Source organism: Sylvia atricapilla, chromosome 14 (assembly GCF_009819655.1).
Source record: "Sylvia atricapilla isolate bSylAtr1 chromosome 14, bSylAtr1.pri, whole genome shotgun sequence".
Classification (NCBI taxonomy): Eukaryota; Metazoa; Chordata; class Aves; order Passeriformes; family Sylviidae; genus Sylvia; species Sylvia atricapilla.
In genome coordinates, this window is record NC_089153.1 from 4532855 (window position 1) to 4550495 (window position 17641).

The 17641-nt window shown below is 42.7% G+C and overlaps 1 protein-coding gene across 3 annotated transcripts in view; it reads left to right on the plus strand.

The window, feature by feature from the left end:
• The window catches only part of SLIT3 (slit guidance ligand 3), a 471665-nt gene that overhangs the window by 420253 nt on the left and 33771 nt on the right, over positions 1–17641 (plus strand). For all 3 annotated transcript variants that reach the window (XM_066328946.1, XM_066328944.1, XM_066328945.1), the window contains exons 28-29: positions 4576–4715; positions 16622–16715. In XM_066328946.1, coding sequence (XP_066185043.1) covers positions 4576–4715; positions 16622–16715 — 234 coding nt within the window. The remainder of the gene's footprint in view (positions 1–4575; positions 4716–16621; positions 16716–17641) is intronic.

Consider the following 17641-nt stretch of genomic DNA (forward strand, 5'->3'; position numbering starts at 1 on the left):
TTTTACAATTTCAGAGGCTTTGCTTCAGTTCCAAATGAACGTTGTCTTTGAGCTCCTTTATAAAACTGCAGGGGTGGTTATGTTGATGAACAATATTCGAGGCTTTTTAGGGAAGGATTCTGCTTTTATAGTTATTTATATAGTTTCAGTTGGTCTAATAAAAGACACATAAAACCATATCTCATCAAAATCCTGCTGCATAAAAGTGAATGTTCAGCATATGCATAGCTCCATTCTCTCCTTGTTTTTAGTTCAGTGAGTCCATAACCTTTGTGGCTCTGCAGGACTGTGGAGCTTTAGCATGGCTTAGGGAAATGTGTGGAGATGGAACAGCCAGTGACAAGCAAGATATAGAAAGATGTTGAGATTGAATTCAGTTGGTTAGGTTGGGGTTTTTTGGTGGGAAATCTCTCCAGTGGATGGCAGCAGTCAGAGTTATGTGCATATAAATTGTGTTCACCAGGCTGGGAAAACGCTGCCCTGCATTTTGTGCTGTGAGGAAGCGGATGTCAGAAACATTTTCATGAGAGGCCTCCTTGGATTTTTTTGTTGTGTGGCCTGTAAAAGAAATTATATCTTCTATATATTTGCTTCCCTAGGGAAATATATTCATACACAAGCCCTGCTGCCAAACTTGTCAAATCTTTACTCTTGTAAAAAGGAAACTTAAGCCAAAGTTCTCTCTCTATGAAATGCCAAGCTGTTTAACTCTCAAGTTTTTGTGGCCTTAGACAAGAGAATTACCATTTGAAATGATGCTAAGGTGGTGATGTTCCCTCCAAGACAGGAAACTCTGAGTTTTGACTGAGATTCCAGCCCGACATCCCTGCTGTGCCTGGTGCCCACAAGGGCTGTCAGCAGCAGGGGCCTGAGGCACTCAGGTTTGCTGGAATAGCAGATCCTGGTGGGACAGCCAAGGGCAAAGGTTCAGCTGGAGTTATTCTCTCCTCTTTTACGCTTGCACTTTTTCAATCCTGAGTAATTTTCATATTCTCTTCCTTCAAGCAGGGGCAGCCTCTGTGTTGAAGAATAGATAAGGGACCCGGTGTGGCTCAGAGGAGTGGAAAAGTGAACGTCCTGCTCCCTTTGAATTGCTTGTTCTAATCTAATCTGTGTCTGCCTTGACAAAAGCTTGCCCAAAAAGTCCCTTCTTAAGGCTGATAAAAGAGATGGCCAATGAGACACATCCTGGTGGTTCAGCAGGCCTGGAAGGGAGGCTTTGGCAGGAGCAGAGCTGTCAGCTCTGCTGCACTTACCCACAGGCTACAGCTGATCTCCGATAACCTGTGGTGCTGGGAGACAAAGGCTCTGGGTTATTTTAACTTTTCTCAATAAAAAACCTCCTCCATTTCCCAGATCGCTTTTTTTAGCATTTTCCACAAACTGTAAGTGCCCTCATAAATGTAAAATCCTGGAACTGATTAACTGCCGAGTGTTAATTCTGCCTAGCTCAAGGAAAAACATTGCACTTCTAGACTTACAGGCTACTCCACTGGGATCTAGGCATAAAAGGCATCTTTGCCATGGAATTGTAATATTCCTGAAGGAATTAACTATATCTATTTAAAAGTGAATTTTTTTTGGCAACGTGATACACTGTATGGATTTCTATTTTAATAAACAGATGCTAAATTTTTTCATTGGATTTTATTTAAAAAATCTAATACAGTAAACTTTAAAAATTGCCAGCTTAAAAAAAATTTATAACATGCTTTGGGTCCAAAAGTTTATCCCAAAATGTTGACATTTGTGTTCCCTTGAAACTTCATGAGGATAATGGGATGTTATGTAAATCTTTATAGGAAAACACAACACCAATCCCTAAACAAGAGGAATAGAGGATTTGGACCTTTATTAGAGCACAGAAGCTTGGGAAACAGTTGTTTCCTGCATGGTTCCATTGTTTCCAGCATCCACATGAAATGCTGTCTCACACTGAGTCCCTGCAAAGTTCTCATCATTGTCTCTGGAATTCATTTTCTCCCTCGGTCAGCTGGAACCCAAGTCTGATGACCTTCCAGTCACTCAGCAGATTTCATTTTTCTTCTAAACCTTTTCTGGGAGAATACATACAAACAGTCCCAAGCTGCAGTTCTTTCAACATGTACTTCAATCCAGGTCCCAAGTTGTATGTTTTATCTTTTAATTTCAGGCCTCATATCTGGTACATTTGAATGCAAATCAAAATAAAGAATCTTATGTAAGCAATAATGTAAAGACTCCCAATACTACATAAGGACCAGTAGCCAAATGTCATCAATTATTCTGACATTTCCCTGAGTATGGAATGTGTCCTAATACTGAGCAATTTATGTTAACAATCCCAAATGAATTGTTACTAATGGTAACTCCACTGTGAACCATTACTGTGATAGTGTTTAATAATGTCATTTTTAATTGCACACATCCAAGCTGTCCCAGTTGTTTTGTGGAAGGAAAATGGTGTTATGTTCGCATAAAAAACCAACAGCACAAAGCCACTCTTGTTGCTTTTCTTTAAATAGAGAGAAACATTTCTGTTCCCAAACTGAGAACTTGTCTTCCAAGTTGCAGCCTGGAGCATATTTTTATGATCGAGTTATAAACCCCTGAAAATGGGGGTTTGTAATCAGAAAGCAAGACATGATGAATGTATCACTGTATTTAATGAGATGTCTTTAACCCTCTCCCTGACACTTGCATTGCCAGAAAAGATGGTGTGCCAGCTCTTTTTTCTTCTCTGCCTCCTGTGATCCTCTGGCTCTGGGTCAGCAAGAGGACATGTTTATTAGCAATAATGAGCTTGAGACAGGAAAAGAAAATATTCCTTATTGATTTATTATGTCCTAAATTGGATTTATCGGAGCAGTTTGGTTTCGGTTATTCAGGGTGAAGGTTTTCTAACTGTCATGACCTGTGGATGGTCCCTGCAGAATGAAGATGACTCTGAATGTGACCAGTGTCCCTCTTCTATACCCATCTGAAAGCTCTTACTGTTGTGATGGCTCAAGACACATCCCCTTCCCATTTTTTCTCCTCTCTATTACTCCTTTCTGAGATTGCACATCATGAGGAATCTAACTTGACCCTCATGATCCAGCCTGAGACTTCTGAGGGTGGATGCAGAGCTTTGTGCCATCCCTCCCTTGGCAATCTCTGTACTCAGCTCAGGCTGTGGCACACAGGAGGAAGGGAAGAAAAAGTCCTGCTGCTTTCTTCACAGAGTCTGAAGAGCTCCTTATTCTCCAGGGCTCTGGCCATCTCCAGCCCATGACACCTGCACAAAGCTGGTCTGGAAAGCAGGCTAACCACCTGCACAAAGCAGATAACCACCTCAGGTCCACGTCGTCCATCGGAGCTGAAAACAGACCCTGCAGCCATGTCTGCCTTGGAAATGCTCCTGGTTTCCAAAAGCAGTGGATGGCAATTAGTGTGACTGCTGTAGTGCTTTCTGGTTTTCATCCTCATCAATCAGTAGTGCTTTTTATTTGTTCAGTTCCTTTTCTGCCACCAGAGCCTGCATAAGAAAGGAAATGAACAGCAGAGTGAATGTGTAGTTTGGATTGGGACTGCAAACAGCCCTTTCTGTGACTACTGAACAGCAATGCTGGCACTTCAAAACTGACATTTCAAATATCACTGCTGGCTTCTCAGAAGCCCCTGATATTACTGGAGCACTTAACTCCTGTTTTTAGACTCTCTTTTAGGAATCTCTGGTCTCCACCTCTTCATCACTTACAGATAGTTTAAAATATAAAGGTTCTGTTTGTAACCGTAGCTTCCAGATCTAGAAAGGAAATGGAGATTACAAAAAAAAAAAAGCCTCGAGTCATTCTTCAACCATTTAGTTTGCTACTCTCCCTCTAGGGACCATACATCACACTCCTGTGAGGTGAAATGTCTAGTGCAATTATTCTTCACTAGTGTCCACATTCTCACAGAACCATTACTGGCTCTGCCATGGTCTGTGTTTTAGCTGAATTATCTGGGCATCATCAGCTCTTCTCCAAATAGATGTTGGGGGAGCTGCAGACGTACTGAAATCTTACAGCACTTGTAAAAGCAATCGTTCCCAAACATTTCTTGTTTGGACAAGTGACAGAGTAGTAATGAGAAGAAAATGCTCATGTCTGTAAACTCAACTCAAGCTGCTGTTCTTTGAAGAGACCGAGGTATCCAAGAGCTGCCAAGTTGTCCTGTGATTGTGCAGTCCTCAGCAGGCAGATGTCCACATTCTCACAAAAACATTAACAGGGAAGCCAAGGATTTGAATGTTGTGATGAATGTTTATTCTCCTGCCCTGGAGTTGCTTACATCAGCTAAGGGCCAGTTATCAATAAAGCAAGCAAAGGGAGCATGGCAGAGGCTGGCTCCTGAGGATGATTTCTGTCTCCTGTAAAGAATTCCATGACCCCAGGAACCATCAGACTGCATCCCTCACCAGACACTTGGGGTTAAATTCCTCTGTGCCCCACAGCAGCAGTGAATTGGCTCCAGCTGACTTTTATATGTTTTAATTTCAGTTTGATATCTCAAACCTCCTTTCTGTTTAGATTCATGCTAACTTTTTTCTTTTTTATATGTATTTCTCTAAAGCTGTTCCTGTCTTCTTGGGTATGAGGGGGAGAGGTGTGAAATAAACCCAGATGACTGCGAAGATAATGACTGTGAGAATAACTCTACATGTGTGGATGGGATCAACAACTATGTGTGTCTCTGCCCTCCTAATTACACAGGTAAGAAAAGGCCACGACCAGAGAACAGGAATCCTTGAGAAGTGCCTGAAGGGAAGGGTCCAAATTCATGTTTATTTAGTGCATAAGCATATAATTAACTGAACATGGAGTCCCCTTTGAAACAATCTGAATCTCTTCCTGGAAAAATGTTAAATTTACTAATATTGCAGTATATGTGCTCACAAACGTAGCCACTTTTCTGAGTCAAAATACTGATGCCTCATTGTAAAATGCATTAAAAAACAGTATTTAAGGAGTCAGAGAAGTCTCTACTTCAACGTGCACATTCTCAGTGGTGAGCTGAGCCTGATCCTGTCCTGAACCTTGGAAAACCTTGGCTTAAGGGGCATGGCTTTCACCTGACATCTCAGGGGTCTGCATGTATAAACACAGTGAGCCTGAGGATGTGCTGCTAAATTCCTGATCCCCATTTCACAAGTGGGTGAGCAAAGGCTGTGTAGGAGGCTGCAGGCTCAGCTGCTGTCCCAGGTGTGACCCGGGTCAGGGAGCAGTCAGCTGCTGGGTCTGTGGTCACAGGGGTTGGTGATGGAGTTAGAAATGGGGCAAGTGTCTCCAGTACTGTCCTGCACTGCAGATAAATTCCTTCCTAAACCATCTGTGAGAGCAAAGACTCTCCAAAGTGGAATCTAAAACTGGTTTTCCTCAAGCCATTCTGGAGCATTCCGTGGACTCACTCACACAGCATTAGCCCAGCCCTCCTGGCTCGGTGTGGAGGGTAAGGAAACACCTGCAGGAGTTCCTGCTCCAGCCTTTGAAACTGGGGTTATTACCTCCTGAGCATGGAGAAGCAATGAAGGGCTTCTTGTATGCTGGAATATATTACATGTCAAGGGATTTAATGAGGATCAAGCTTGAGTGGCTGAGTAAGGCAGGAGGAAAGCTTCTAGAATTTCCAAACTCCTAAAATACTTTTGTGGCTGATACAAAGGAGGCCCATGTAAATCTTCAGCTGAGAAAAGCCTTACGACTCAAAAGTACATTTATTGGGTCTCTAAAATGATATTTCTGCCAAAACCTAAAAAAAATTCAGCTTAGCAGAGTAAAGAGTTTTGCTTGTAGGATGTTGAACCCATTGTGCTTACTTGTGCACTATTTATGTCAGCTATTCTTGGGTGGTTTCTAACAAAACTCAATGCAAGGAGGCAGAGTCTTTACATTTACAACAGGAAATGGATTTGACCAGCCAAGAAAAGACATAGCCAGTAAGGAACTGAATCCAGCATATATGCAAATGCACTTTCCTTTCCACAGGATTATTGCAGAATTTTTCTTTTTCCAGACAGTAAAGGTAGAAAAGAGCGAGGCTGGAATTTGTTCTCAAATGGCCCTCTGGATAATGGCCAGGGAACTCATGTGGTACTTTTAGGGTCAGTTTTGAAATATTTTTACTCAACTTCCAGTGGGTTTTGTTTGGTTGAATTTTGGCTTCAGGTTTTTTTGGGTTTTTTTTTTGTTTTTTTTGTTTTTTTTTGCCTGAGTGTTGTCTGTGCTGTGCCTACACTGCTTACCAGGAGTTTGTCAAATCCCAGACCTCAGTGTTGCCATGTGGGTAATACACAACCACACAATAAGCATGTGCTATCATAGTGCAGGCAATAAGCTGGATTGAAAAAAAAATGAAAGAAAAAAGTTGGAAAAAAGAAGAATTTTTAAAGAAAAGTAGGAAATACTTCCAGAAAATGTAATGTGAATCATAGGTGAAAAAGCTTGTGAAAATAGGGGTGTTGCTTAGATTAGAATCTGAAGGGTTAGAATAGTTGGTGTTGCTTAAAATAGGAGGAGTTTAGTGAACTGTGATACCAGAATTGCCCTAACCTGCTTTATCTCCGTTTTGGAGGGGCATATTTCAGAAAACCTGATCAGTCACCTGGGAGGACTGACTGCAGTGCAGCTGGCTGGGCTGAAATGTCCCTCAGAGCAGGGCAGGGAGCAGTATAAAATGGCTGGAAGAATTGAAGCCAAACCAAAGTACACACAAACCAAGCAAACCTGAGAAGTGGTTTTGAGGGCCCTTATGAGTTAAATCCAAACACAAAAAATGGAGCATCATGTGAAGTTGCTCAATTGGCTGAACAGAAGTGGAGGAAATGCCACGGAAGCACAGAGGCAAGTCATGAAAGCACACCTTGAAATGGTCTGTGTGTCTGACCTGGAAAGAGAGAGCACTACTGACCAAAGAGTTGGACTGGAGTCTCCTGTGACATCCAGGGCATCTCTGAGTGTATTCTCTTCAGATGAACCTTTCTGTACTGAAGGGATATCTGACACTACTATGGCAGTATCTATTAAACACACAAAAAAAGAAAAGGAGGTGCAGATGAGTTCAGTATTGCATAGCGTATGAAGGCCAAGAGTTCAGAGAGAAAGCAGTTCACTGTAGGGGTCAGGAATGCTTATTCCTGTGCTCAGAACTGTGTGTTGAGGTACCTGCCTCTCTCTGGTGCTGACTGTGCTAAATGTTGTGTTATCAAACTGTGTGTGCTGCAGCGTTGCCAAGTGTATGGATCTGATCTACATGTGGATGAACAAAGAATGGCAGGGCTGTGCAGTGCAGGAAGCAGTTTTGTCTGGGGGACAATGAGCTCTGAGTGCCTGAAAGGGCACAAACATCCATAGCCAGGCTGGATCTAGCAGGACAGAAAATGTAGGTGATATGTCTTTATGTTGTACCCAAATATTATTCTTACTCACATATATACATATATATATATACACTTATACCAAATACTTAGTTCTGTTGTTCACAAGTAAACAGACAAAGTAAACCTTTTTTTGCCTTTTTTTTCCTCACCAGTGCTTACATGGAAAATAGAAATTTCTTTGAAAGGTTGACTGGCTGGGTTTTGTGGCTGAACAAATCCAGACCATCCATTTTTATCAGTGTAATTATGCAAGAGTTGTTGTTCCTATGTACAAATGGCATTTCTCAGCTGCAGTTAACCCCACGTTCAGTCAGGAGTGGTCTCTCTGGCACTGGAGCTGTTTCTGCACTGATGGCCTGGGGTGTTTGCACTAACCTGAGCTTGGAGGTGCCCAGCTCAGACATTGCAGATTCCTGCTTTTCTCCCCTGCCAAGCAGGGAGCCTGAATCCCTCATCCCTCCTTGGATGCCACAATGCTGGTAACACTGCAGCGATATTTCAGTAAACTCTGCATTTGTGGAACAAATGTATCTGCAATACAAAAAAAAAAAAAAAAAAAAAAAAAACAAAACACAACCACCAACAACCCAGTCTGAATGCAGGGAGGAAGATCCAAGAGTGTGTATGTGTGTTGTTCTGTAAGAAATAGTCAAGGTCCCCCTTGGCTTAGTTGGATAATGGTTAAATCATGATAGTAAATCTTATGTTCCTAAATGAAATACAAATTAAAAATGAATGTGTTGAAAATTTTGACTATTGACAGAGTCACAGTATCCAGGCTTTGGCTTTTTCCATACCTTAGTGTTTTCCTTCTCTATCTGCTGTCTGCCTGGTTTTACTTGTTATAGCCTTTTTAGGGAACAATATCCCAAATTATGATGGATGAATTTTGCTTTCACTGGTTGGAAAAATGAAGACCAAAAATCTTTCTTCAATTAATAAGATTTTGCAGTGTTTTCTTTTAAAATTCTTTGACAGTCTTTCCCCCGACTCAGAGTAGATGAAAAATGTCCAATTTGTTAAGTGACTGCTGAGGAAGGAATTTCCCACACTCCAGCCCCATTTCACTTTCATTTAAAAAAAGAAAAAAAAACCCACACCAAAAAGCAGCCCACACTCACACAATAACCTCCTTCCTAGTTCTTTTCCATCTATTAACTTTAAAACAATGTGGAATTACAAATAGATTCCATGAAGTAGTAAATGCAAGTTAAAGAAGACAAAACTGAGAGGAGTGGAGGCAGACAGCTGAATGCCATAAAAAAGCTTCCAACCCATACCCACCATTACCAGGTTTCCTCACCATTATTCAAATCAATATTTTCAATATTTGCTGCCTGTATTTGAACAGCCAAACTGACATTGATGCCGTGTAGCAGAATCCTGATGGCTTTGTCAGCTGATGTCTTATTTTTCCTCTGCCCAAGTGGTTATTTTAATCCTGAAGCTAAATTATAAACATGTAATTCCTCCAGGACAATCTTGTACCCAAATCCTGCCTGCTCTGAGGAGTCTGGGGCTGGTTTATGACCTGCTTGGACTTTTGGTGGTTTCCAGCTCCTCCTTGCAGTTTTGTAGGCTCTCCTTCCCTTCACAGAGAAACACTCATAGGGCCATCAAAAGAGAAGGACACATGTTAGATCAGTCACCCTGGTTCTTGTCCTTTTTGTGTCTTGCTAATCTCTGCCTGTCTGGCTGTAGCTGGCCTGTCTCCAGCTCTTCATACGAACATTGTGTTCTCCCTTCAGCTTGGTGGTGTAGGGATGTAGGGCAAAATTCAGAGAGATTTTCCCTTCCATTCCTTGTTCCTTTCATTACTGTTTCAGACCTTCTTCAGACCATCACAGTCCTCGACTCAGACACAGAATCTCATCCTGTCCTGTCCTGTCCTGTCCTGTCCCAAAGACACTCTGTCCTCAGCCTCAGTGCCCTCTGTGCCTCCCCGTGAAGTGGGGTCCAAACTGACAGGGAGGAGCAAATGGGCTGCACCAAACATGTCCTGGGTGTTTTGAATGCTTTGGTGCTTTGCCTGCTGGTTTATTTGGTTTTGTTGTTTGCTGTGACTTCTCCTCCTCCTGTCTGATTTTAGCAGCAGAAATATGTAGCACTTACACACCAAAAAAAAAAACCCAACCAGGAAATATATTCCTGTTTGCTAAAGATCCTAAAAAGCCTCAACAATGCTCTCATCTCTTTGTTCTGACATCTGAAAAAAAAATTAGGTCTGAAAATAGGTCTTTACTAAAATACACAGTAACCAATGGCAGAGGGCAGGAGCAAGTGTTTTAAAATAGTTTTCTTCCCTGGGAAAAAGCTGCAAGCAGTTTGTATCACTGGGAAAAAAATCTCTCTCAAAATAAATAATAATAAAATAAAGCTAGGAACTATTTATGGTTTGATATGTTTGGAAGAGAAAGCTAAGATCTGTTTTACCTTAGGGGACCTTGTGGTGTCCTGTGGTAGATGGTATCTGAGAGTTTTGCAGCTCTAATACTTTAGAGCCCAATTCCCTGTGAGGGATTTTGAGCCCTTTTCCTGGAGTGTCCTGTGGTGGTAACTGTGTCTGGCCACAGCCAAGCACCCACTGCAGCCAAACAGCTCCAGGGAGAGCAGCTGGGAGGGGCTGGTGGCTGTCCCTGTGTGCTGGAGCCCTGCCATCTCTGACTGCTGTGACACTGAGGTGGCACCCATGTGGCACCCATGGGGCTCTGTGAGCCAGCCAGTGACCCCTGGACAGGCTGAGCTGGATCATGGCACTGAAGCTGCTTTTTCCCCCTGAGTTTTTTTCTTACAGGAACAAGGAGGTTTGAGGTGGCGTGGTTCAGCCTTGTGGTTCCACAGGGATCTGGGCTGCCTAATAAATGCTGAAGGCTTAAACAAGTACTTAACTATCAACTCCTTTTAAATTTTGGAACTTCAGCCATAATGTCTTCAAGACAGAGAAAATTGTGGTCGGAGTTTAGTGTGTTTTCTTCCTTTTTATTTGAAGGAGTTCTGCCTTACATGGAAGTTTCTCAGTTTTAGTTACTTGGCAGATGTGAAGTGTACTTGCTTTCTGCATGAAACACAAAAAGGCACCCACATTTCCCAGTTGTGTAACTAGGAATGAGAAGTGCTGGAAGACCTGGAAGGTTTGGGCTTTGTTCAAGAGCCTAAGCCCATTTCCAGCCCTGTTTTATGAAGAGAGAACCACATGTCACTGCTATCAGATTGGACTCTTATCTGATCATACTGGGAGGAAATAGCACAGCAACTGGCAGTGCTGCAGCCTGTCTTCAGCCTGTGTGGGTGTCCTGCTAATCTGGAGTGCTCAGCTCCAGGATCTCCTCTGGTCAAACTCTCCCATCTGTAAAATGTAAAGTGTCGTGTTTGTGGAATAACATACACCAGAGAATTGCTCCTTGTTCATCAGGAGCAGAGCATGTCTGTAAGAAGGTGGAATGTCAGCTACTGCTGTCCTTCAGGATGAGTAGAGTGAATTCATCCTCAAATGGGATGTGAGAGTCATTGAATCCAGTCTGTCAAGGAGCACAGTGGGAAACAGGGGAATCAGCTCCTGAAGAGCTGTGTGCTGTGAAGGGACCCACACTGGAGCAGTTCTTGGAGAGCTGCAGCCTGAGGGCAGGAGCCCTTTTGGAGGAGTCCATGAAAGGCTGTATCCCATGGCAGTTCTGGAGCAGGGAGCAGAGGCAGGAGTGCTGGAGACAAAGCATTTTTAACAGGCTCCAGCCCCCGTTCCCCACCCCCTGCTCAGACCAGCAGGAATCCACAGCATGTCCAGTGTCCTCCCTGCCAGCCCAGGAAGGACATCTCACAAGATCTGTGGCATCTCAGGTGTGACCTGCTGCACTAGATTGTGTGGCTAACTCAACTGATCCTCAGCTCATTCCAAACAACTGGAAGACATCCATATGAATTAATACAGCTCAAAATGTTGCGTGTCCAGCAAAATTAAGATCCTTTCCAGACACAGTGGTTCTGAAGAACAGTGCTTTAGGCAGGTCACCACCTTGTAGGGGCACTGGAAATTGTCTGGTTCAGTTAATGTTTCACACACTGTATTGTGTGGCATTTGAGATGTTGAATATGGTTTTTCATACTTCAGCAGTGCATGGAACACATTCCTTCTTCAAAATTCTGAAGCAGTGAAAGGATCATTATTTCCCTGCCCAGATCTGGTTTTACCCATTCTCCCTTTGTTGAACCTTAAGGTTAGAGAGAATTCCTCCTTGAATCTGAAAAATAAGCCACTGTTGGAATCCCAGTGTGGAATTGAACTCAAGGGTTCCCACTTAACAGGACAAAACCTGGTAAAACTTGTGAGTTTTTAACAATTAAGACAGGATAAAAAGCATTAAGTAACTCTTTGCCTGCAAAGTATTGTGGGCAGTGTTTGTCAAGCAAGAGCAAACTTCAGTGGTCATGCAGAATTTGCTACAGTGCATTTCAGGTGATTTCTTTCATGTTTTTGAATCTAACACAATAGCATTTGCTGCTGAAGGATTTTCACAGTTTCTCGTTTATTCATTGCAAGTTGAAATAGTTTGGAAGCAAAAAATTCATTTTTCTATTTTCTAAGATGAGCCTCAAATCATTTTCATCAAACATCAACAACATTCCTTACTGAATTACTTCCTTGGAGGAACACCCTGTCTGTTCCACCCAACCACTTTTAGGTTCAGTGTCCTGAAACTTCCAATTGGCACTGACTTCTTTTTAATGACTGAACAGAGGGAAGGGGAAAACAAAACACAAGAAAACATTTCTTCCAATACAATTTCTTAGATACAAAATGAGTAGTCTCCTATGAGAAGAACAGCATGGTGTTTTTCATTAGCAGCAAAGAGACGAGTTCCATTCGGACTTACCTGGCAGAGTTCAGAATGTTGCAACACACAGTTTAACCACTCACCCTGTGCAGCCTGGAAGTTTCCATGCTGTGGATCCAGGCCAGGCCTTCTCCATCCTTCCTTCACCATAAGCACGTTCCTTTTCCCAAGTAATATTGTGAAATTCTCGACAGCATATTTACTGCGAGTCTTGCAGGCCCTACTAAAGCTTCTCCTGCATTAAGGACAGAGATATTTTCTATGTGGTTTCGTCAGCATATTACAACCAAGTATCACCCAACTGACACATGGAACAAAAGAAGAATCATTGAACTCATTGGTTGCAAATTGGTTCTCTGTGTTGTCTTTTCAGAACTGCAGTTTCACTTAAAGATAAATAAGTAAAATACTTTTACTGCATCCAGCTTCTCTTTTACTGATTAGGGAGGAATAGCATAGCTTGGATCCTGGTTTTAGAAGTCTAATGGGGCATGAAATAAATAGCTCTCATGACAGCACAGAACGGAAAAAAAGATAGATGATGATTAAACTGTGTGTAAAAGTCATCTTTATTGCCCTATTGTTGTTTTGGCTTCATTCTGAGACGTGGGGAAGGCTACAGAAAAGCCCAAGCGTGTTTTTTGGCAGCCCTTCATAAGCAGTGAGCCCTGTGGAAAGCCCCGTGAAATTCATGATTCTGTTGAAAAATAAGACCAGGAAGAAGTTTCAAGAGGGGGGGAAAAAAAAAAAAAAAAGAAAAAAGAAAAAAAAGGAAAAAGACAATGCCAGTGAAGGCAACCAGGAAGGTAGAAGGAGAAGAATACCTTGGCTATTGTACGGAGATTTTTTCTCTCTTTTTTTTTTTTTCTTTCCCTTTTTCCTTTTTTTTTTTTTTTTATTTTATTTTTGCACAAAGTAGCAGCAAAGGGAGAGCCACCTGTTAGAGTTCCACCTGTCACTATAACTTGGTTCTAATCTGAAAACTGCAATATTTTGTGCTATATCAGACTCTCCTCTTCATCTGTCCAGCATCTGCTTGCATGTTACCAATTCTTTTCAGCTTTGATTAAAAAGAATAAGTGTGCCTTGATGGAACAAAAATCATTATTTGGGATTAAAAGAGTAGTTTAACTGATTAGAAAAGAAACATAACTGTGCTTTTCCTGTCCATTTTATAGAAGTGCTTCAGAAACCCATAAGTACCCAAATTGGAGCTGTGATTTGAGAACACGTAGGAGAGAGGAAAATGGGGAGGTTGGATGGTTTTCTACACTTGGGAAAGCATTACACTGAAGTTTTCTCTTGTTTTAGCATGCTCAAATATCCTCCACAAAGAGAATCAGTGCTGCTAGGAGTTGGCCTAAGATGAATGTCCGGTTTGTTTTTAGGTTCACATAACTATCCAGTGAGAAACTTGGACTAGACCTTTAATTGCTGCACAGAGAAGCAGCCCTGTGTCACTCCAAAAAAAAAAAAACCAAAAGAGGATCACATTTTTCCTCTGATACTGACATTAAAGCGACCAATGAATGTTGCGTTCTCAGGTCTGAGGGCAGATTTTTTGGCCCAGATATTTTCTGACTGAATAAAATATGAGAAAGACACTGTGTAGCTGGTGCCTTGGGTTTTGCTTTTCAAAAAGTATTTTATTTCCCTGGCATGCTTTCTGCAGCATCTACTGATCATTGGTGGGGCCTGAAATAATGACCAAGAGGTATTTTCTTTCTGAGATGAGGCTGCTCTAGTTGCAAGGCATTCCCAAGTGAGCTCCCTAATGAATGATAGATGGGAAAAATAACAGGAAGGATCCTTCAATGTTCCAAGTTTTGCATGAAAAATATCTTTTTTTTGGATGCTGTGTTTGGTACCTAGCCTAGAATTGTCCTGCATTGTGATAGTGGTATCTTCAGAATGACACAGTGAGTCATAATATTTGACATTTGGGGAGATTTTTACTGGATCTCTAAGCACTTGTCAAGGCTGTTCAGAAGAATACTTAAAGAAGAATTATGATTTCCTTTGAGAGTTTCCATACTGTTCATATTTTTTAAAAGCCTGTTTCCTTTGCTTCAAAACAAAACGAAAGAAAAAAATAGAAACTTCAAAAGTATGTGTTGACCATTCTTAGTGAAAGGATAGTTGAAGGTATCTATCCACACTCTCTTCAGTTATTAGATGGTCTTCCAAAATTAGTTCCAGCTTTAGCTCATTTGAGTTTTCTTAATGTCACCAGCCAGTTAATTTTTCAATATTTATTTTCACATAAGATCCATAGCACACGAGGGACATGGGGAATACCAAGATGACAAACTGGCAGTTCTCCAAGCATTGTAGCAAGGTCTGACCTCCTCATGTTCAGGTCTGCCCCAAGGCTGAGGGAGTGCCTTTGCTGGTTTTTGGAAGGGTTGGTGGCCTGTGGATTTGGGGACAGAAGTAAACAGACCTATCCCAGTCCTGCCACCTCAGAATGTGTGTCAAGAGCTGTCCCCAGTGTTCACTGTAAGAACTGAATATCTCTCGTGGCTTTTGAGGAACAACAAAGTGACCACTCTCCAGCCCAGTGAATGTTCCCTGGTTCCCATGGACCTGCAGTGTTCAGTTTCTCTGGCACATCCCCCTTCCTGAGCTGTATACATTCATTATATTTGCACAGGGTTTGTCCAGGAGTGTGAAAAGACTTGGTGCATTTAATGGTGGTGACTTCCTGGGATTCCTTGGCACCAGGTGGAATTGCATGTCTGGTGACTGATGCTGTGAACAATGAACTGCAGGTTGCCATGGCAGACTCCCCTGGCAGTGCCAAACCCAGCCCACCACAAAGTCAGGAGGATGTGTATGGCCCACCAGGATGGGGTTTGTGCTGGCAGTTCCCCCCCATGGATTGTATTCCTGCTCTCATTTACATCTGACAGCTCTCAAAAGCACATCTAGGACACGTTCCTTGTTTGAAACACGCAAAAACAGTTGAGTAATTTTGGCAAATACATATTACACTTCATTCTAATAGCAAGAGTCATATCAAGAGGTGTGTATCTTGTACTGGAGGAAGGCTGGACAGGGAGGAATAACCTGACAACATCAGCACCTGGGGGAGTTAGCAAACCACACCTATCAGCACCAGAGTCATCCTCAAAACTGTGCTCTCCGCCAGATGCCAAATGACAGAACTGATAAAAGATGGATGGTTCTGATTTGCATTTGCCATCTGAATTTTGATCTTTGTGGTTTGCTTGGCTTCTGTTTTCAAGTGTTTCTCTGTAACCACTGGAGTGTAGAGAAATGTAAGAATTTTTGAAAATGGCATTTCTCCCAAGACAGGTGGAGCTGCAGCTCCATGAAAACCTTCCAGAACAATGCCAGCCCACCAGTGCCTCCCACACTGCCCTTTTCCCCCACCATTCCCGTGGTCTGTTGCCTTTGTGATGGGGTGTACCATGTACAGGCACTGAAAATATGTATAACCTTGAAACTCTGCAGTTGTGCTCCTCTGGTAGAGCTGCACAGGGGGCTCTGGGACTGTAGCTTTTGGGGGGCTCCATGTTGAGATTCCCCAACCTTTGCTTTTCCTGCAAGGCTTTGGGAGGTGTGGGGTAGGTTTCTGTTGGATTCTGGGGAAGGCAAAGATTTCTGTGGTCTTTGGCTGGATCTCAAATCCTGGGGTACTGAAGTGTGACCTAATCATTTAGGACTCAGAGAAGGATTGTATTTAAATAAACTATCACGGTTTGAACACTCTACAGCTATTAATTATTAAAACTTACACAAACCCAGGGAGGTTCGTGGCATGTTCTACACTGTACCTAGAAGCAGCTGAGCTGGGCTTACATGAGGTGGATTTTTTTCTGAAAAGACATCATCTCCTGTGAGCACAATAGAGCTAGTACTTCTCTTATAAATAGTGAATGTTTTATAATTGCATGCAGTCCTAAAGCTGGTTCCTATTATGGAAAGTCGCAGAGGTTTTGGGGGGAGGGTTTGTGGGTTGTTGTTCTTTCCCAGAACAATGTCCAATCTCTTCTTTGGCAGCGTATGAACCATGGCTGAAATATGTGCCCGTGTGAAAATGTTACGGTCTAATGAGCAACTTCACTTTTGTGTCACTTTCTTGCTTTGAAATAAGAGGTTCTGGGTCAGGAGCGGCCCATTTGATCCCTCATCTGTCTCCAAGTGGAGTTTATACATCAGTGCTTTTTATACCAGCCTTTCAAATCCATGTGATAGAAACAGTGTGGTCACTGGAGGTCAAAGGAGCTGGTTTAATAAAGTCTCATGTGCCCTCAACAAGCAGTTTTGTCACTTCCTGCTGAACTACTGAGCTGTCTGCACTTAGGGAGATCTGCCATCCCTGGACATCATGGGTGTTCAGGATTGCTCAGGCTGTGTTACAGCTTTTTTTGCTTTTCCTTTGCCTCAGGTGAACTGTGTGATGAGGTGATTAACCACTGTGTTCCTGATCTCAATCCCTGCCAACACGAGTCCAAATGTGTTCCCCTGGACAAAGGAATCAGGTAAGAGAGTGTGTGTGTGTGTTGGTCTCTGCACAGAGGACACATTCATCCATTGACTGGGGTTGTACTGCAATGGCTGTGGAGCAAAGATCACCAAAATTAACACAAATAATGCAAGACTACATACACTTCAGTCTGTGCCACATTTTAACTTCAATACATCCATCCATACTTTCCTAGCTTTCTGTGCTTTACTTGAAAGTAATGGATGTACCCTCAGAGCAGAGGAATTATTCTGGAATAGAGCATGGCAATAGGAGAATTTATGGAACAGTCACTGCAAAGTACCTTATCCTACATCACAAATCAAGGACAGTTTCCTTATGTGTTCCTTAGGGCATCTGTAAATTCCAGCAGTGTAACAGGAGCCTTAACAGATCCAGAGCTGCATGGCTCCAGCTCAGGAGCCACCTTCTCCACTGGCCTTGCTTGGCTCACCTGGGGTTTGGAGATGTCTGTGTTGGCATTTCCCCGTTGGGAATGACACTGCCTGTTTCACAGGGGCAGAAGGAAGCCTGGTGTTTCGGATGGCAGCACAGCACCTGGGGAGGTGTGAGAGGTGCACAGGGGCAGCATGCATTGCTTGTCAAAACAAGGGCTGCCAGAGCAATTCAGCAAATAGAGACAGCTGAAAAGTCAAGCTCTGTGAAAAGCTTGTCAGGAAACGATCGTTGGAGACAAATCAAGAGGGTTTGGTGCAGAGCTGCTCTCTGCACCTTCCCCTAGGGCTGTTTTCACAGCCACAGTGCAGCCCTGAGTCAGTGCTCACTGATTCCCTCCTGGGGTTCTGTCCTGCACACCCAGGAGAGGGAAAGCAGGCTTTGTTCTTCCTAGTAACCTCCAGCAGGGTCAGATTGCGTCCTGTGAAGCAACCAGCGTGTCAGAACAGTGTAAACTGACACACAGGACATTTCAAGAGAGTTGAA